Source organism: Crassostrea angulata, chromosome 1 (genome assembly GCF_025612915.1).
Source record: "Crassostrea angulata isolate pt1a10 chromosome 1, ASM2561291v2, whole genome shotgun sequence".
Classification (NCBI taxonomy): Eukaryota; Metazoa; Mollusca; class Bivalvia; order Ostreida; family Ostreidae; genus Magallana; species Magallana angulata.
This window is the reverse complement of record NC_069111.1, coordinates 36,990,290-37,008,336: the sequence shown is the minus strand read 5'-3', so window position 1 is coordinate 37,008,336 and position 18,047 is coordinate 36,990,290. Positions and strand designations below refer to the sequence as shown.

The 18,047-nt window shown below is 32.4% G+C and overlaps 1 protein-coding gene across 1 annotated transcript; it reads right to left on the bottom strand.

Moving 5' to 3' along the window:
* Window positions 1-6,992: 6,992 nt before the first annotated feature.
* LOC128192296 (calcitonin gene-related peptide type 1 receptor-like) lies at window positions 6,993-16,726 on the bottom strand. Its single transcript, XM_052864887.1, has 12 exons — window positions 16,690-16,726; window positions 12,699-12,824; window positions 12,385-12,515; window positions 11,925-12,022; window positions 11,584-11,701; window positions 11,312-11,456; window positions 10,444-10,513; window positions 10,114-10,177; window positions 9,453-9,538; window positions 9,183-9,303; window positions 8,436-8,477; window positions 6,993-7,566 (listed from the first exon to the last, which is right to left on the bottom strand). Exons 1-12 carry the CDS (start codon window positions 16,724-16,726, stop codon window positions 7,408-7,410), a joined length of 1,197 nt encoding a protein of 398 aa, XP_052720847.1. The 3' UTR covers window positions 6,993-7,407.
* Between the last annotated feature and the right edge of the window lie 1,321 nt (window positions 16,727-18,047).

Genomic DNA, 18,047 nt, shown 5'->3' with positions numbered 1-18,047 from the left:
TCAAAATTAACTGAAGATGTGTATAAAGTATATGCTATTCAAATTAATGTAAATGAAAAATTATTTACATGAAAACAACACTGATATACAGCCTCTTGGATGTGGGTTAAAACAAAATAACTGGATTAAAAAAGCAAACTATTAATGTGGGAGTATAGATTGTAAAGTCATATACTTACTGGTACCGTACTTAGTATAGGCAGGTCTCATAAGTCATAACTGTTGATAATATCATTTTTATAAAACATTGTTGATTGTATTTGTAAAAACTAAGAGATGAAAACCAAAACCTTGATAACATTGCTGATATCTAATGTCACCAAAAAAAAGAGCTTCTGAGGGTTAGTTGTTGTTAAAGTTGGTCTTCAGTCTATGTTTCTATTTCATGTCCTAGTCATCCCCCAGCCCTAGGTTCTTTATACAACAACTTTTTGTAACCTTGTACATAGTATGTGTACGTGCAATTGTGTACAGTTCAAATTGTACATACCCCGGTACATATGTATAATTATTTGTATGCATGTACTTTTGATATAATTATATTAAAATTTACATACTCCTACTTGTCTTATATATACTGCAAGATGTTACCATGTCAAATTACATGTACTAAGTTAGTTGTCAAATTGATCTTTTTCTTCTTTTTTTGTGCTTTGCATCAATTTTGTGTATATGGCCATCTTTGATCAAATTGAAACTCATGAAGAGTGCAATGTTAAATGTGGGTTAATTAGTGCTGTTTGTATGTTAAAAGTTTTGTATAGGAGATGGCATAGTAAAATATATAAAAGACACAAAATATAGAAATGATATCATTATTGCGAAGATGGCAAAAACATTTGCAAAAGCATCCATGGCTACAATGTTTATATGGATTATATTGCTTCACATGTATGTTTAGATTATGTTAAGATGAGTTCATCTAAATAATCCACCATATTTTATCAAAACATGTATTATCTTGGGATAAAATGCAGTGAATTTTTGTTTTTCATTATTATAATGTTTTCTTATATACCATATAATCTGCTGGCAAAGAAAATATAAATATATGGAATTAATATGCATTAAAAAAAACCCTGAAGTGAAACCCCAAAGCAATGGCAATTTTGAAAGCAGCTGACTTTTATTTTTTGATACAATTGATGTTCCTCTGATGTTATAAATATTCCGTCATGGAAAGGTAATAGCCTACTATTCAACTATGTTTTCTGTAATACTATTTCAACATATTGGGACAAGTAATGATGAAAAGGGCATGTTGTACATGTTAAAAATGCTTGTAAAAATAAGTTTGTCTATCTATTATCTATCAGTGAAAGCTCGTCAGCATTCAGGGTTTTCTTGTTGAAATTGTTTATGGTTGTACGTGATAGATTACTTGATATTTTGTTTTTCAAATGTGATAACATTGTTTAAATATATATTTACTTTGTAGACTTGTGTCATTTAATACATGTATACTTTGACTAAACTAGAATGTTTTTTTTTTCATTTTTTAAATATAGATGACTGAATTAGAATTTTGAGTAAGAGTAAAAAGAAATAATTAAAACAAATCACATATATTCCGAGAAGTAGCGATTGACCTTCAATTAAAAAACACTTGAATTAGTAAAGATTTAGGTACTAGCTTTTCTTAGAAAAAAATTTCTAGTAGTTTTGTGAAATTATTTTATAGAGCTAGAAATCAAATTACATGATTTTATTAGCATTTTTCTTCTTATGTATGTTATGTCTAATATCAGGGAGATTTCAATAAGCACAGAGACTAATTTCATTTTACTTCATAATTATGCTCTGTTAATTAATCTATGATGATGCTAAACTTGACAAACCTGTCTCTTTATACATGTAAAATGGAGACAGGGAACAGAACTTGTCAGCGTAGCAATAATTAATTAAGTCAGTAGTTTAAGGTCTTTTAAAGACAGATATCAACTTATTGATAAATCGATTTCATACATATTACATATTTTGGGATTCAAAATTATGAATAATCAAATAGAAATTGTTTATAGTTAGGTTGAATGATTTGTGCAATATTTTGATAGCAAAAAAGAAAAATGTGTAATTTTCACATTTATGTATCAGCTTTTTTCCCAGTTATATATATGTATAATGAAGTTGCATATTCAATAATTATATATAGCCACTCTACTGTGTAGTACCATCTTCATTTTTCCATGTAGCCAACTCTAGAATTTTAGCTCTGTTGCATTCATTTGCTGACTTTGTTATTTATTTGAATAAAGATCAATTTATTGTAGAATGAAAATTTTTCTTTTGTTAATTTTCTGATTCTTTCATTTTCATATGTCACCTAAGTTTGTGGTCATTGGTTCTATGAAAAAGATTTATCAACGTGTAAATTAAAGTTTCTTACTTAGATAAATGTTTAATTTTGTGGAGAAGCTCAACAAAAATCCACATAAATTGGCATATAACGAAATTTGATGAAATCATCATGACCTTTCACCGCTGACTCTAAAAACAATCATGGTTAATTTTTGAATCTTATTATCGACTTGTTAAACAATGCCGTCAACTTTATGACTGTCAAAAAAAAAAGAAAAAAGATATGTACATATTACTTGGGCAATACATTGATTAGGCTGCTCACATTTGACCTAAACGGAGATAAAAACTTGTCTGAGAAAATGAACATCTTGTTTTCCCAGGGACGTATATACGTCCCTGGTTTTACGTACTGCAACAGAGAACAAAAACAACAAATAAACAATGAGCAAACATTTTTTTAAGTAATTAATGACTACGGTACATCAAATTATTTTAAATTAATGCTTATTTAATTAAATGCTCGAATATGTCACCTAAGACTCTACGAAGTAACTGTTTATTCGGGTAGTTAATTGTCAGCCCAAGCTCAGCAATCATGGCACCTGGCACAGCATTTGAGACAGATAACAACTTGTTTATTCAGGCGACTCGTGTCGCCTTGTGAAATGAAACGAGTTTCTCAATTAGCAATGCCACCATGCGCAAGATATCGCCACATAAAGCGGTGCTCGATAAGCATTGGCATAAAGATCCTGCAGAGCAAATAGGACAGACTGCCTTAAGTTTCCTGATATTGTTTAATTTACTGAGATGGAATTCACCTCAAGTACCAACCGAGGTAAAACTACTCTGGAAAAACGTTTCGTTCTGATGGACAGCGAGCGTCGCTTCAAGAAAGCCTGTGATCAGATTGTACAACTCAACTACAAGATGTCTGACCTACAGTCCAGGTATAGCACAGCCAAGACAGAGAATCATCGCTCCTTCAGATACAGACTTCGACTGCGACTGTCCGTTGTTGAGGGAATCAGAAACATGTACTACGACTACGCTCACCACAAAGCAAAGATTATAGCAGACCTTAGGCGTGAAATGTTTGGAGAAGATGTACAGATCATCTCCGACGAAATGTCAGACTCCGGATCAGATGAGGAGTCCTGAGCAGTTACTGGTGATGTAAAAAAGAAACGCAAACGGCTCTTTTCAGGGCCACACAATTTCTTCGAAAAGATGCATCTAATCCTACACTATGCAATAGATTCATGTACTCGATCAGCGTGTGCAATGAGGTAATTTTCTCCATGAAAATGTGAAGGAGCTGATCAGAATAGGACTTAGAACCATTTCAACAAGAGCTTGGACTTTGGGTAGTTGGTGTCAAATAGCAATGTGATGTAGGCCTGTCTATTTCATTGATGGTCACTCAGTCATGGCTCTTTGAAATCATCAAGATTTGTCTGGCTTTTGAGCTAACTTGACTACGCAATCGGTGTAAACCAGCGTCATTTTCAATTTGTTTTGACGCAACAAATAGATAGTTACGTCCTACTAAAAGTCCAAGGCATTGTTAAAATGGTTCTAATTCATTAATTCCCGAGAACGATAAAAATCGCGGAATTCTTCAACGATTAGAAAACATAACTAAGCGTGGCACGCGAGGACTGACTGGAGGTTTACAAAGACGTGCTCCATCTTAAAGTACTTTAAAATAACTCAATGTTTAATACATGTACATAAACATTTTCAGTTTTTCATCATTTTCAAAAAAAAATGTATCGCTGCAAATTAATTTGATGCAAAACTTTTAATATCTATCCCGAAAAAATGTACGAATAAACTCTATATACATGTGTATGATATTACGGAATTGAATATTTTGACTATATAGAAGGGGATTGCTCCTACTCTCTTTTAATTAATTAAGGTACTTCACTACACCGAGGCTTATACTTTTTAAGACACTACGTCACAAGATGGCGATTAAATGTTTTATTAAATTGTTTGTATTAATCGATTCAGATGTCTATCGTCATAGCTCAGTGGTTAAAGTATCAGGCTTGTGAACCGCAGGTCATTAGTTCGAATCCACCTGGGGCTTTTGTTCATCTTAACTGAATGAAATTTTTGAGAATATCATTTTTTATCTAAAATTTCAAATTTTTTTCGCCTATTTGACATATATACTTATTATCCATCATGCATTCTATCATAATGAAGTAATTTTCTGCTGATTTGAGAAACCTTTTCAAGGTGTAGTGAGGTACCTTAAATCGCGAAAATTTATTGTCTATTATTAGTTAGATCTTTCGTATTTTGATTCACAAATTTTCTAGCCAATGTTTTTAAAAATGATCATAATTATGTTTGTGTTTAATTTTGCCGCAAGTGTACATGTACCATGGCTGCCTCTTCCAAAGTTTTTACATTTAATGAACAAAGGATCTCAGGTACCAAAAATATCTGTCTAAGCTATAAGTACAGTCGACAAAATGTAAATGGAATGAGAAATTTCTGTCATGGACGATATTCTAGTAAGTGGCTATACTCGGCTTTAAAAAAAAACAAAATAAAAAAACCAGAAAATCGCTTTAGCTTTAGAAGTTAAAATATTAACGATAATTTACTTTACAGAAAGTGAAAGCTTCTCAGAAAAATGTAAAAAAAAAAAAAAAAAAAAGAAATAAAAAAAATCAATTTACAGTTTTAATCAATTACGGTTGTTTTTTACACTATATTTTACAACATGTGTGAATGGAATTTTGAAATATTTATAATGAGGCATGCCCAGAGAGGACCCGATAGTCGTGGCAATTTTGGACTATTTTAATCTCCGTAAGCAGAAAATACAGAGCTTTATAAAAGATATAGAAAAAACATTCAAATTTTAAAGTTAACATATTTGAAATATTTCTTTAGTATACAGCAGTTAATGGGTTAAAATATATTAAGAGTTTGTTCCATTTTGCTGATCGCTACTCTAGCTGAAACTCCAACTGTTACAGAAACCCACAGCGCGTAAAACCTCAGTAGCAGATCTGTAACTGTATGGAAGTGCTAATCGAAATGTGGTTGATTTGGATCACAAGCTATATTGATTTGGGTACTCGTGTGTATGTTTGTAAATTCGGGACTTCAAAGGGGATAAGGAAGGCTAAATATTTCAGACAAGTTAGTTTTGAGTTATTGTGGAAAATCTTGTTATTTTCCCCCGAAAAGCATACTAGTAATCAAACTTAAATGAACAATGTTGTTATAAGAAAAGGAGCTACCATTTGTTTAGGTTAACGCTATAATTTTGTTTGCAACAGCTTTTTTCGATTGCTATATATACTTTTTTGATCCTCCGTCCAAGAAAACATCGAATGAAATTTTATGAATTTTTGATGAGATTATAATGATTTCAACATTCACGTATAAATTGTATGGGTATCGATAATCAATAGCGATACATTATTGGTCGAAAAAGTGTTAAAACTGTGCATATGTAATCGTAGAATTTGATTTCATGGCTTCTCATTGTTGGTCTTCTTGCGATGCGTGATTCGCGTTTTTGTTATTGTTGCGTCTGGTTGAATGGAAATGTTATACTTGAATTGGGTATATATCAGTTAGTGTTATATTATATACTTACTTAAACCTTAAACAATATAAGGAATATTTCCAGATGTACCTATTGCAACAATGCTACTTCACATTGTATCACTGTTTATACTATTTTATTTATTTCAATTACGGACAAGTTATGTTTTAATTAAAAATGAACATACAATGAAAATTATCACGTGTCGCTATTCATGTTAAAAAAGAATCACAAAAATTAAGTCTAATATTAACATTATAAACTGTTTGATTTTAATAGTGAATCTTTGGTTAGCTCCCCTCCCCAGTCCTCACCCAACTAAAAAAAAAAAACATAACAAAACTATTACGCTCGCTCTCTTCCGAACGGCATTAATACTGTTCCAACCCTGAGATTATTCTATTGTTTGACCCAGCCTCATGAAACCTCCAACAAGCCAACACGCGTTTTCGGACATTTATCTATTGTTTGGAGTGTATCATCACCAAAAGATCTGATTCCAACTGACGAAACTGTACAAATTAAAATCATATAGTTAACAATGAAATAATACAATGGAGGATAAGAATTATATGTTCAGATGTAAGGAAACCAAGTATCAAGAAGCCATTGCTTAAGGGAAGCGTACGTCCTTCCAAAACCGTAAGATGCACTTTCGTGTCTCGCAAGATTTTCAGTAAAATCCGCCCGTAGACCATCCGTAGAAGCACGTACGAACAGTTGTGACTAAGGTTTAATATTAAATGAAGGCTATTTTCAAAGATTCATTCGACGATGCATTTGATAAAAAAAATTGGTTTATTGTTATTGCTTATTATTGACGTTTTATGACTCAGCATGGATTGATTACATTTTCACACTTTCTAATGAACCAGAAGCTGTTTCACTAAAACAAAATAATGCAATTTTACATATTCCTTCAGCATACTAGTATATGATTGGTAAGGATAGCATCCAATTGCAAAAGAGGGAGCGTGAAACACATCCCAAATATATAATTATTACCCCCCCCTCCCCCCTCCAAATTTTTTTTTTATAAATGTTCGACTTATTTAATTTTTGACAGTTCAAATTCACCTCCCCCTCGTTACAAACCACAACTAATGTATTGAGTTCTCTTTCATCTATACGGACTCTGGGTCGTGACTTCAGACAGTACAAACAAAAACTTTTCTAAAACACGACTTTATTCATAAAAAAAGTATAAAATTTTCAATGGAAAAGTATAATGATAACATGTGATCAGCATTATCGTAGATCTCATGATTCTGAGCCGTTTATCTGTTAATGACTTTATATTCTCTAGACACGGTTGACGACTCGCTCTTCTTCGAAGATAAAACAGAAAACTGAAAAAATGGGTAGCGGACAGACAGCTTTCAATATTACAGCAGAAAATATGTAATGCCTCAGACAGCCGAGATCTTCCTCGAACAAAAGTCCAGTAGGGAACAGTGTGGCCCTTTGCTATTCGTAGAGGCCGTGGTTCGGTTGAAGAGGTGACAACATGTTTTACAATAGCGTCATTACAGGAGAGGGTCTGGTTCCAGTTTTTCGGGGCTAGGAATCTGATTGCCACTACTCCTTCCTATGTTGAACATCATAGGAACTTTTTCTGTTCCCATCGAGAAATTTGCAGAGAGTCCTCTCAAAGTGATAATCCTATTGCTCATAACTCTTAAAACCTACAAAACCAACGTTTATCATAAAAATAAAGGTGTATGCAGGTATGATTTCGAGACTGGGGATTATGGAAATCCTTATAAATATTTAAGGTGCCCTATCCACAGCAAGGTACGATAACTCGCAAATCCGGAAATTATTTGTGGAAATCATAGAATTTTTGAAATGAAATATGTGCTTATACTTCGTGATAGTCTTCATCAATGGCACTGGTTCATTATAAAAGTGAAACCATTGTGGCGTGAGACAGGGCTGGATAACTGTGGCCATTTTTACGAAGATCGTGATATTGTTTTGGTTCATGAATTGTTTGAATAATCATGAAAGCGGCAGCAGTAATGTTCGATTTGTTCCATGAATAAGATTATCAATGAAGAACAAAATTTTTTTTAAAGGATGAAGAAATTACTGTACGTAAAATCTCGAAAGACAAGGTTCTGTAATAAACTTACATAATTAGTGAACGATGTAACTTAGTAATCAAAAGAAGAAATACTATATTGCGAAACAATAACTAGTCTCGTATTTTCGTACTAACTCGTATATCACTCGAAAGATTCTCGTATTGCACTCGCCCCGATCGCCTGTTTTCGTATTGTATTACATGTAGCATCAAATCGAACTACATTCCCGTTCACTTGGAGGACACCCGAGGAATACTCGAGAAACAATCGCATGAACTCGTAGAATACTCGGGGCAGATTAATCGTAGCTATTTGTAGCGTATTTAGATATACTTAATAAGTTTCAGTATTAAAAAAAAACCGTGTTGCAATATCTATTATAAGAAAAAAACATACATTTATAAATTGTGAAATATTGAATGATAACAAGGGCTCAATGTTTAAAATGCGTTAAATTAACAATTTACCTCTTTGTTTAGGAAACAGAACAAAACGGCAACAACAGCTCCCTAAAACAGACAGCAAAGTAACATTGGTGTTGTCACAAATGGTAAAACAGATACAAAATAGAATGTCTTGTTAAAGGAAATATCCGACGTATGCTCTAAATTCATTTTGTTCATTAAATTAAAAAAAACCATTCTGTTATAATTGACAGAAAACACAAATGGTGACCAAAACAGGCAAAACCACGTGACACCTAATTACCAAATATGGTCACTCTGTGTAAACACCAAACAAGATACATGTACCAATATATAAATAATGCCTGTTTGGGAGGGTAACAGTTGAAATTGACACCCCGAGAAAACCATTGTCAACCGACGCGAAGCGGGATTTTCGAGGGGTGTCAATTTCTTTGGGAGGTCAACTGTTACCTTCGCGTCGGTTGACAATGGTTTTCTCGGGGTGTCAATTTCAACTGTTACCCTCCCAAACAGGCACTATTTATTTTATTATACTGAATGTCTTAATTATTTAGATGTTTTTACTGCTTTTATATAGAAATGACGTGAATTCCACGACGAACTGTACGCGCATAATTTACGCGCATATAACAATTCGTTGTATTACCCGTTGCTAAGTGTGTTGCTAACGCTGAGGGTAATAGAACGGATTATCAACTGCGTCTAAACCAATCAGATTTCAGTATTTAACATGAAAGTATAATAATATTCATTGTTATAATATTTCATTGTTCATAAAGGACACACCTGGTAAGATGACATGACTGCGGCGAAGTATCTATAATAGACCGAGTCAAACTTCACTGCTATGGTAAGGTTTTGCAACCCCAGGAGAGGTATCAGAATTAAGATGGCGCGGGCAATTTTTCTACCAAAAAAAACAAACCCAAAACACAAGTAAACATAACGTACAAAAAAATACAACAGCTGAAATAAACAAATATACTCGACAATGCTATTGTACTTGTATTTGAATGATTTGGAAACTATGATAAATGTATGTAACCCTATTCTTACCTGTATCGCGATGAGTTCCTATTGTCCACTCTTTGTACTTTAGATCGCAGTATTCTTATGATGTTGATGAGGAATATGATGTTTAACTGTAATGTGTTAACAACATTGATACTCAACAAAGTCTGAATAACAAATAATAGTACAAAATTGTTAAAAACGAAATTGTTTTAATATAAAAAAGGCAACATATTTGTTCACTTCCATTCGAATACCACCCTGATGCCGCTTTTATAATTGTATCTTAATTTTTCATTCAAAAATTTATTTATGCTTCACCAAAGTTCAATGTTTTGTTCTCTAATGCACCAATTAATCCAAAGGTAGTTTTCATGCTACAATTTCGTATCTTTTTATGCTGTGAATTTCGCTTCTTGTACAGTACATCTTTTTGTTGGGGCATTGTACCAATTATCATATATTGTCCTTCAATATTCTGTCAACGTGAAAAGTCAAGTTTAAAATGATCTGCGAAATTCATTTAAAATTTTTTTTAACATTTATTTTGTCTCGACATCAAGACAATTGCTCCGTCTCGACATCAAGACAATTGCTCCATTAACATCTACACTTGATGGTTTCATAGTCTAGTATACAAAACGTCAGACGGGATACCTATAAGATCGCAAACAATTAACATACTTTTGGGGGAACGTGGACCTACCAGCTGAAAAAGGATGATAGGAACAAGTATAATCCAGATATAGTCCATATTTTTCGGCAAATAACTAGAAATAAAAAAATATGGTAATAGGTTAGAACGTTTTCCGTCAAATTCTAACACACGCGCACACACATTAATATATAATACTGTACTTAACGCTTCTTTTCAAAAACTGAATAGATTTTTTTCTACCAATGTCTTTCACGTATAGGTAAATGAATGAACAAACCTTTTATTAACATGTTTTTTTGTTTGTCAAGATTTTCAAATAAAAATCTCCTGAACAATGAATAATTATACGAGCCTTATTTCGTTTAAATTTAAAATTACTTGATATTTGATCTTTCTTCATCCACAAGCATTACAACATAGTACGTCCCCGTTGAAATGGCAGGACAAACTGAAATACAGGTGAAGAGAGTAGTAAAACTTTAAGAATTGCTTGTTATATTAAAAGCCGTAAAAGGCTAATTTTAAAGAAATCTTCTCTCATCGTCACATTCAGCAACTAATAAAGTAAATGTCTAAAGTTCAGATAGGAAAAATTATTTTCATTAAGATTAAAAGAGAAAATATTTTTATCTACTGGCTACAAAGACGACTACCAAAGAAATTATGCGCTTCAGGGCCCATATCAAACAAAAGAGGTTTTAAAATATTGCAAAATAACTATTCATTTATTCAGTCAAAGTTAAATGTTATAAGTATAGTCGTTGTTTTCGAACTGGAGGTCTGAGGGCTCTAATCCTTACCAAAGCTAAGGTTAATTACATGTATTAATCATGCATATTCAATATATTAATGAGCATAAACTTTCTTTTTGTTTATTTATATTGATTGGTTTGGGTATTTAGTATATACCATTACAAAGAAAGGCCTTCTATTGAACACGTGACTATCTATTATTTTAAGCGCTGACAATGAGTTCAGACTCAATTTTTATGCAATATATAGTTAGCTATTAAATGATACACTTTGTTTCTATTTCATTCCGTTTTTCTTTTCTTAGAGAGTGGTGACATTAGCAAATATATTCCTTTGAAGCCCTACTCCATAGGTACATGTATGACTAGAACAAAATTATTTCCAAGTCCTTTTAGCCATTTCTGCAAAAATTTTGATTTGTTGATTATTTGTTTTATCTTTTCTTGTTCATTCTTCTTTATAAGTTTTGTTTGCTATGGAGTTGAATAATTACCCCAGCCAACGATGCAGCACGCTATCATCAGATTTTTCTTATTAGAAAACGCGTTCGCCACACAGAAGTGCAGGAACATCCCCTCGGCCAGCATCCAGCCATAACAACACGTCATGGTGTACAAACCAACGAAAGGCAACGCATTCTGGAATTACAGTTTGATTCAAAGGCAGAAAAGGTCTTATGGATAGGTAAACTATTCCAAGCAAATTTATGTATATCAAATGTATGCAATATAATAATTGTAGATGTTTAAACAGTTACATATTTACCGAAAAGCCTTGGGGGTGAACCGTCAGTATGGTGAAAACTGCAATCCATACAAATCCATTCAGAATGTATGATGAGAACAAGTTGGAATGAATGAAGACACGTTTGCACCAGAGTTGTCTGAAATATGTCAGGTTTTTACATTTTATGAACAAGAGGATCCCAGGAAACAAACATGTCTGTCTGAGCTACATCTACAGTTGACAAAATGTCATTGGGATGAGAAACGTGATGGCATAAAATCACGTGGCCCATTGGGCCAGGTGAGAAAGAAAGTTATACTGTACATGCATCTTTTTCTTTCTTTGATTTCTGCTCATGATAAATTGACAAGTATACTTACCTGAATTTTCCAAAGATGATCAATGCAATAACAAGAAGCAATACGGATAATGAGTACCCACTGATATAGATATACGTTATTATCGGTACGTGCGTGCTCTAAAATTAAAACGTGAAAAACGTACTCATTGTTCATTGTTGTGTTTTTATATCAAAGAAACCTAAACTACTCTAATCGATTTCTACGGTTAATGAAAATTAAAGAAAACTGTTTAATTTATTATTATATTTAAAATTTATTCCAGCTATGTTGAATTACCCAACATTATAGCATTCTATTATCTACTGTATCTAAACCATTTGTTAGAATATATAATATTGTTTGTCCTTTCACAGTTAAAAAACAGTTTTTTTTAAAAACTTCAACCTCAAATCAAATAAATCGACATTTCAAGTTGATGTAAAATATATACATGTATTAAATAATCCATTGACAAGTCTTTTAAATAGGTTTGACGTACATCACTTTCAATTTTTTTAATGGTACTTGGAGAAAGACAGGGGACATAATTCGATTTGGTGAATTGATGAGTTCCAGCATTGCTATTGTTCCACCAATGACCGTTAGTTTCACATTTTCTGTAGGAATAACCTGTAAACCATGAAATATTTCATGCTTTATTTTAAGACCGCTTCTAGAGCTTTTGTAATTATCAATATAGCTTTAAAAACCTGTTTATTTCGTGTACTGATTTGAGAACAGTATGTATTTTCTAAATTAGCACGAAAACTTCATATACTTTTAAGTAATGTTCTATAAGCCGATTTTGCTCACCTTTCGGATCATTAAACATATAGTAAAATGGATGGCTTTCTGGACACGCCCCGAAGGCTGTTGTTCCCGCCAGAGTGTAGTTCCAACACTGCACGCCATCAAAGGTAGCGTTGCAATATAATTCACCTAAATGAGTAGTGTAATCTAATGTGAGTCTATATTACAAAATTTATTTATTCCTTTTGTTATTTACTGTGTTATAGAACCATTTTAACAAGTGCATGGACTTTGGGTAGTTGTGTCAAACAGCAATGTGACATAGTCCTGCCTGTTTCATTGCTGGACACTCAGCAATGGCTCTTTGAAATCAACAAGATTTGTCTGGCTTTTGAGCAAAGACTACGCAATCGTGCATATTTCGCTTGAAACCGCGTCATTTTAAACTTGTTTTGACGCAAGAAAAAGATAGCCACGTCCAACCGAAAGTCAAAGGTCTTGTTAAAATGGTTTTAGATGTATTTACTAGAGTGGATTGTTTGGTTTTCTATCCAAATAGCTGGGATCCGTTTTAGCGCAGTTCATTGCTTTTATTTTGAAAGGAATTCGTAGTCAAAATTTGGTTTCTTCATTTTGATTCTTACAAGACACACATACAACCACACATTTTCAAATAAGTATAATTCAAAAGGAATAAAGAATTATTCTTTGAGTATTATGAGGTAAAAATTTTGGTCGGGGCGTGATCAAATCCAATAAAGCCCGAAGGGCTTGATGATGGATTTGATCACGCCCTGACCGAAAATATAACCTCATAAATATTAAAGAAGATATGAATATTCAAAGAATAATTCCTTATTACTTACTTTGTCCCTAATCTATTATTGATTTGCTAAAAAAAATAAAATTTGCATGTTTTCGGGTCGAAACAAGCGTGCGTTTTTACTTTGAAGAACCAATTAAACTGAAAAATAATTTGAAATATGAATGATCCAATTATGTTTCGTTTCTGTTAATGTTTAATATTTGTTAATTCTCTTAAAATAAAAATGTATGAATGAAATATAAGCTAATTGGATTCATTTCCCACATGTGCGTGTAAAGCGGTAAAACAAGAATCATTAGTCTAATTTTACTAGCCGTTGAACTCATCATCTGTTTCCTTTATATTTGGAGTGAACTGATGTAATTAATGAATATATAGGGAAATTTTTAACAACATGGATAAAATTTACAAGAAACCTTTTTGGTTCTTGATCATCGCGCAGCTAATAGTTTAAGAATATGTAGCACGTGATAGTTTAAAAATATGTAGCAAGCAATAGAATCTGACTACGACTGTTTATTGAATTTTGACGTCAAAGCGGCGCAGCAAAAATGCATCTTTTCTGGCAAAGAAATTGCTTAAACAAAAACTTTACGGTGGAAAGGGGTCAAAAGCTTCAGTTAATCGGGATTTATTTACTGATTGCTTATTGCTTAGCTAGAATTAAAACAAAGGGGCTAAATATCAAGTATTTTTATACATACAAACTTATTTCAACAGGTCTAATACATGTATATATATACAGAATGAATGTAAGAAACGTTTCACAGTAAGTTGACTTTTAGGAAGATATACGGGTAACTCGATTTTTTTTTTTGATTTTTTTTTTTTTTTTACAAAAATCAAGAATTGAGAGAAAATGCAACTGCTGCAATTTTGAAATAAAAAGAAAAGATGAAAAATGAAGAATAGTTAATGTTTTCCGTTCGTATGTAAGGTGCTCTAAAATCATAGGAGTAAGGAGAAACATAATCAAAGTACTGAAGTACTGACGGGATTGATTTTATCGATTATTATTTTTTTAAAAATCAATTTATCTTGCATGGCAATTAGTTTCTAGTTTGTATTTGAATTACGCACTTTTTTTATAATATGAATTTTTAGACTTTTCCGACAAGAATTTCGAGAAACCCCATATAAATCATGTTGTGTAATATTTAAAGATAGATTTCAACTACTATATAGTATGTATTAGTTATCGAAACAATTCTAAAAATTGTATGGATCCAAGCACTATTGATATCGAACTCTAGTCTCGTTTAACTAGACGCTCGGCTGTCTCCGTTAATATCCGACAAGCAAGAGAGCCCCCTCTCTGCTTGTCGCAGATTTACGGAGACAACCGAGCGTCTGGTTGAACGAGACTATATTAACTCTGGCGTAGGAATACATGAGACTACAAAAATATCTAAACTGTTCGTAGTATATAAAATTTGACTATTTTCAAATTGTTTATAGATAAGTTTCCTTGAAAAACAATGCTTCAGCATACATTACATCGAATTTTTTTCTATTATTTTCAAGAACTTAGTCTTGTCAGCGGTGATGATTTGTGCTTAGGTCCAAACACTGTTTCACTTTCGGTTTGCCAGAGTAACTGCATAGGAGAGTTGATTAAAATCAACTCCCATAAATGAAGTTGCGATGAGTTTATGGTTGCTCCTGGTCAATGGATGTAGGCAAGTTTGTTAGCTTACCAGAAATGAACAGAAGATGTCATTAACTTCAAAATTTTCACGTTAACAAAAGGTGTTCTGGTTTACTTTCTGGTGTTTTAAAGAATATATGTCTCAATAATTTCCGAACAACCTACGTAAAAGCAGTAATTTTTCATGACGTGTCTGTTTATGTCATTATTGCTTTTTTGAATGGAATCTTGAAATTATTATAAATGGTAACCATTATAAAAAACATTTTAGTACACTATTCCCCTCTTTTTTCATTCTCTCTCTGTGTCATTATAGAATCATTTTTACAAGAGCTTGGACTTTGGGTAGTTGTGTTAAACAGCAATGTGACGTAGGACTGTCTATTTCATTGTCAGCCACTCTGCCATGGCTCTTTGAAATCAACAAAAGAATGTGGGCGCTTAAGATGTAGATTCGGCAGGAATCTGGGCGCACAAGGAGAGTGAAAATTTCATCAATTAATTTTGAATATTTTTCGAATTATAACCGTTATTTGGTTTCTGTCGGATGTGGAATGAGTGGAAAAATATTTGAAATGCAAAAGGTTTTATTATAATATGGGTCTAAATATAGCAACACGATGCAATTCATGCAAAATCCTACTTATTTACAACTGTTTTTAAATGATTTTGTTGTCTCTGGGTCTTCTCTCCACAAATTTGAAACGTGTAAAGGTAACATATTTCAACATTAAAAATGTCGCATTTTAAAAAAAGATGGAGAGATGACCCAGAGATGACTAATTATGTACTTTTCAAATTATTTTTTGAAGGATAAAAAACAAAGTCCATTGATATGACAGTGGTGTTTCAAACAGTACTTTATAGAGCATATATTGACAAGTATCCGTGGCTCAGTGGTTTCGTCCTGGATTTAGTGAATACATACATTCAGTGTTTTGGGTTCAAATCCAACTGGTGGTCTTTTTAAAAAAAATTCAACTTTTTTGTTTTAAATGTATGTTATTATAACTTGATGTTGAATTATAATATACCGGTTTTAATTTTAATTTGTTTTTATTGATTTCTATAGATCTGCTGTATGAACACTATCAAAAAAATTCTTTTCTTATTACTATTTTTTTAGGATAACACAATATAACTTCATTAAATAATGTTTTCATTAACATTTCCGACTAGTTATCGGTTTACCTCTCATTGCCATTTTTTGAAAGCTTTGTGAGTTTTTTAATAACCGGAATAGCCATGTACTTCGACTCTCAACATAATATATTTTTGTTGAAACCTGTACATAGCCTTTCGAGGTTATAGACATTTAAATCCCAATTGATTCGTAACGAGGATTCCTGCAAACTTACAATCTTGTGCGCTCACTTTCTTTGTGTGGCTAAGCAATCGGTGCATATTTCGCTTGAATTGAAACCGCGTCATTTTTAACTTGACGCAAGAATTAGATAGCTACGTCATACAGAAAGTCCAAGGTATTGTTTTAAAGATGGTTCTATATAATACTCCTCCCCCCTCTCTCTCTCTCTCTCTCTCTCTCTCTCTCTCTCTCTCTCTCTCTCTCTCTCTCTTACCGTCGGTAGGGTATGGGGGAAAGTTGCACTCTTCCATTGTCTGCCTCTGATCCTTTTGCTCGTGTATCTTTGTACCAATGATTAATAACTGGCTCTTCTACGCTCTGAGATTTTCCCTTGTTCTCCACTGGTTAATCGCAATTTGATTTCTCTAAGCCTAACGCCGAGGTGTTATTCAACCAATGCTCTCTGATCAGACAAGAAAGATTTCTACAATAATTCTTGCTAGAACTAAATATTGATAAATATTGGATCGTCATATCAAATTTTACTATTAAAAATATTAAAATACATAATTTATGCTCGTCATAGAAATATCGCTTAGAAAATATTTCACATGTCCCATCGGGGACTCTTTACTGTCTGTTTGATTTGTCATTTTAATGGATAAACGCTTGTAAACGCGAAACGCCAATATCTGATAAAAATATTAATTAACCAATTAGAACACGACGTTTGGTTTATCAGTATTAAAACTGACGGGTTGAATTTTCTGAATCAATCCCGATATATTGACAATATTGTTAAACTTAAATTATTTTTATCGTAAAGTTTCCAAAAGTAAGATAGCCTTTATATTTTACCTCAGAAATCGGGAGTTTTATTTTCCATTCTAAAATGTAAAAACTCCTCATAAGAGTTATCTATGTTTCTTTATATTTAAGTTTATCCATGCATAAACATGATATTACTGTAATATAACAAATAGCTCGTTAATTATCTCTATACCGCCACAATGTTTTTGTCTTTAAAATTCAACTTATATAATACAGTATCAAAGTCGCGTTGTATTTGGAAATGCATACAATCACATGAAATTAGTTTATATACAGTGTACATGTATAATTATCTCTATACCGCCACAATGTTTTTGTCTTTAAAATTCAACTTAGATAATACAGTATCAAAGTCGCGTTGTATTCGGAACTGCATACAATCACATGAAATTAGTTTATATATATATATATATATATATATATATATATATATATATATATATATATATATATATATATATATATATATATATATATATATATATATTGCAGATCAGGTGCTATACACGACTGAATTAAAATAAACGCAATATAATCGTTGCAGATCAAGTGCTTTGAAGTAATTTTCTTTAATTATCCTTAAAGAACCATAATAGATATTTGATTTGATATTAGCATGTGCTACATAAAAAATAGTGGTTTTAAAATAATTTAGTTTTAAAGTGTACAAATTGGAAATAATTTGAATATAAGTAATAAGGAATTCTTCTTTGAATATTATGAGGTGATAATTTAGGTCAGAGCGTGGTCAAATCTATCAGAAAGCCCTTCGGGCTTTATTGGATTTGACCACGGCCCATG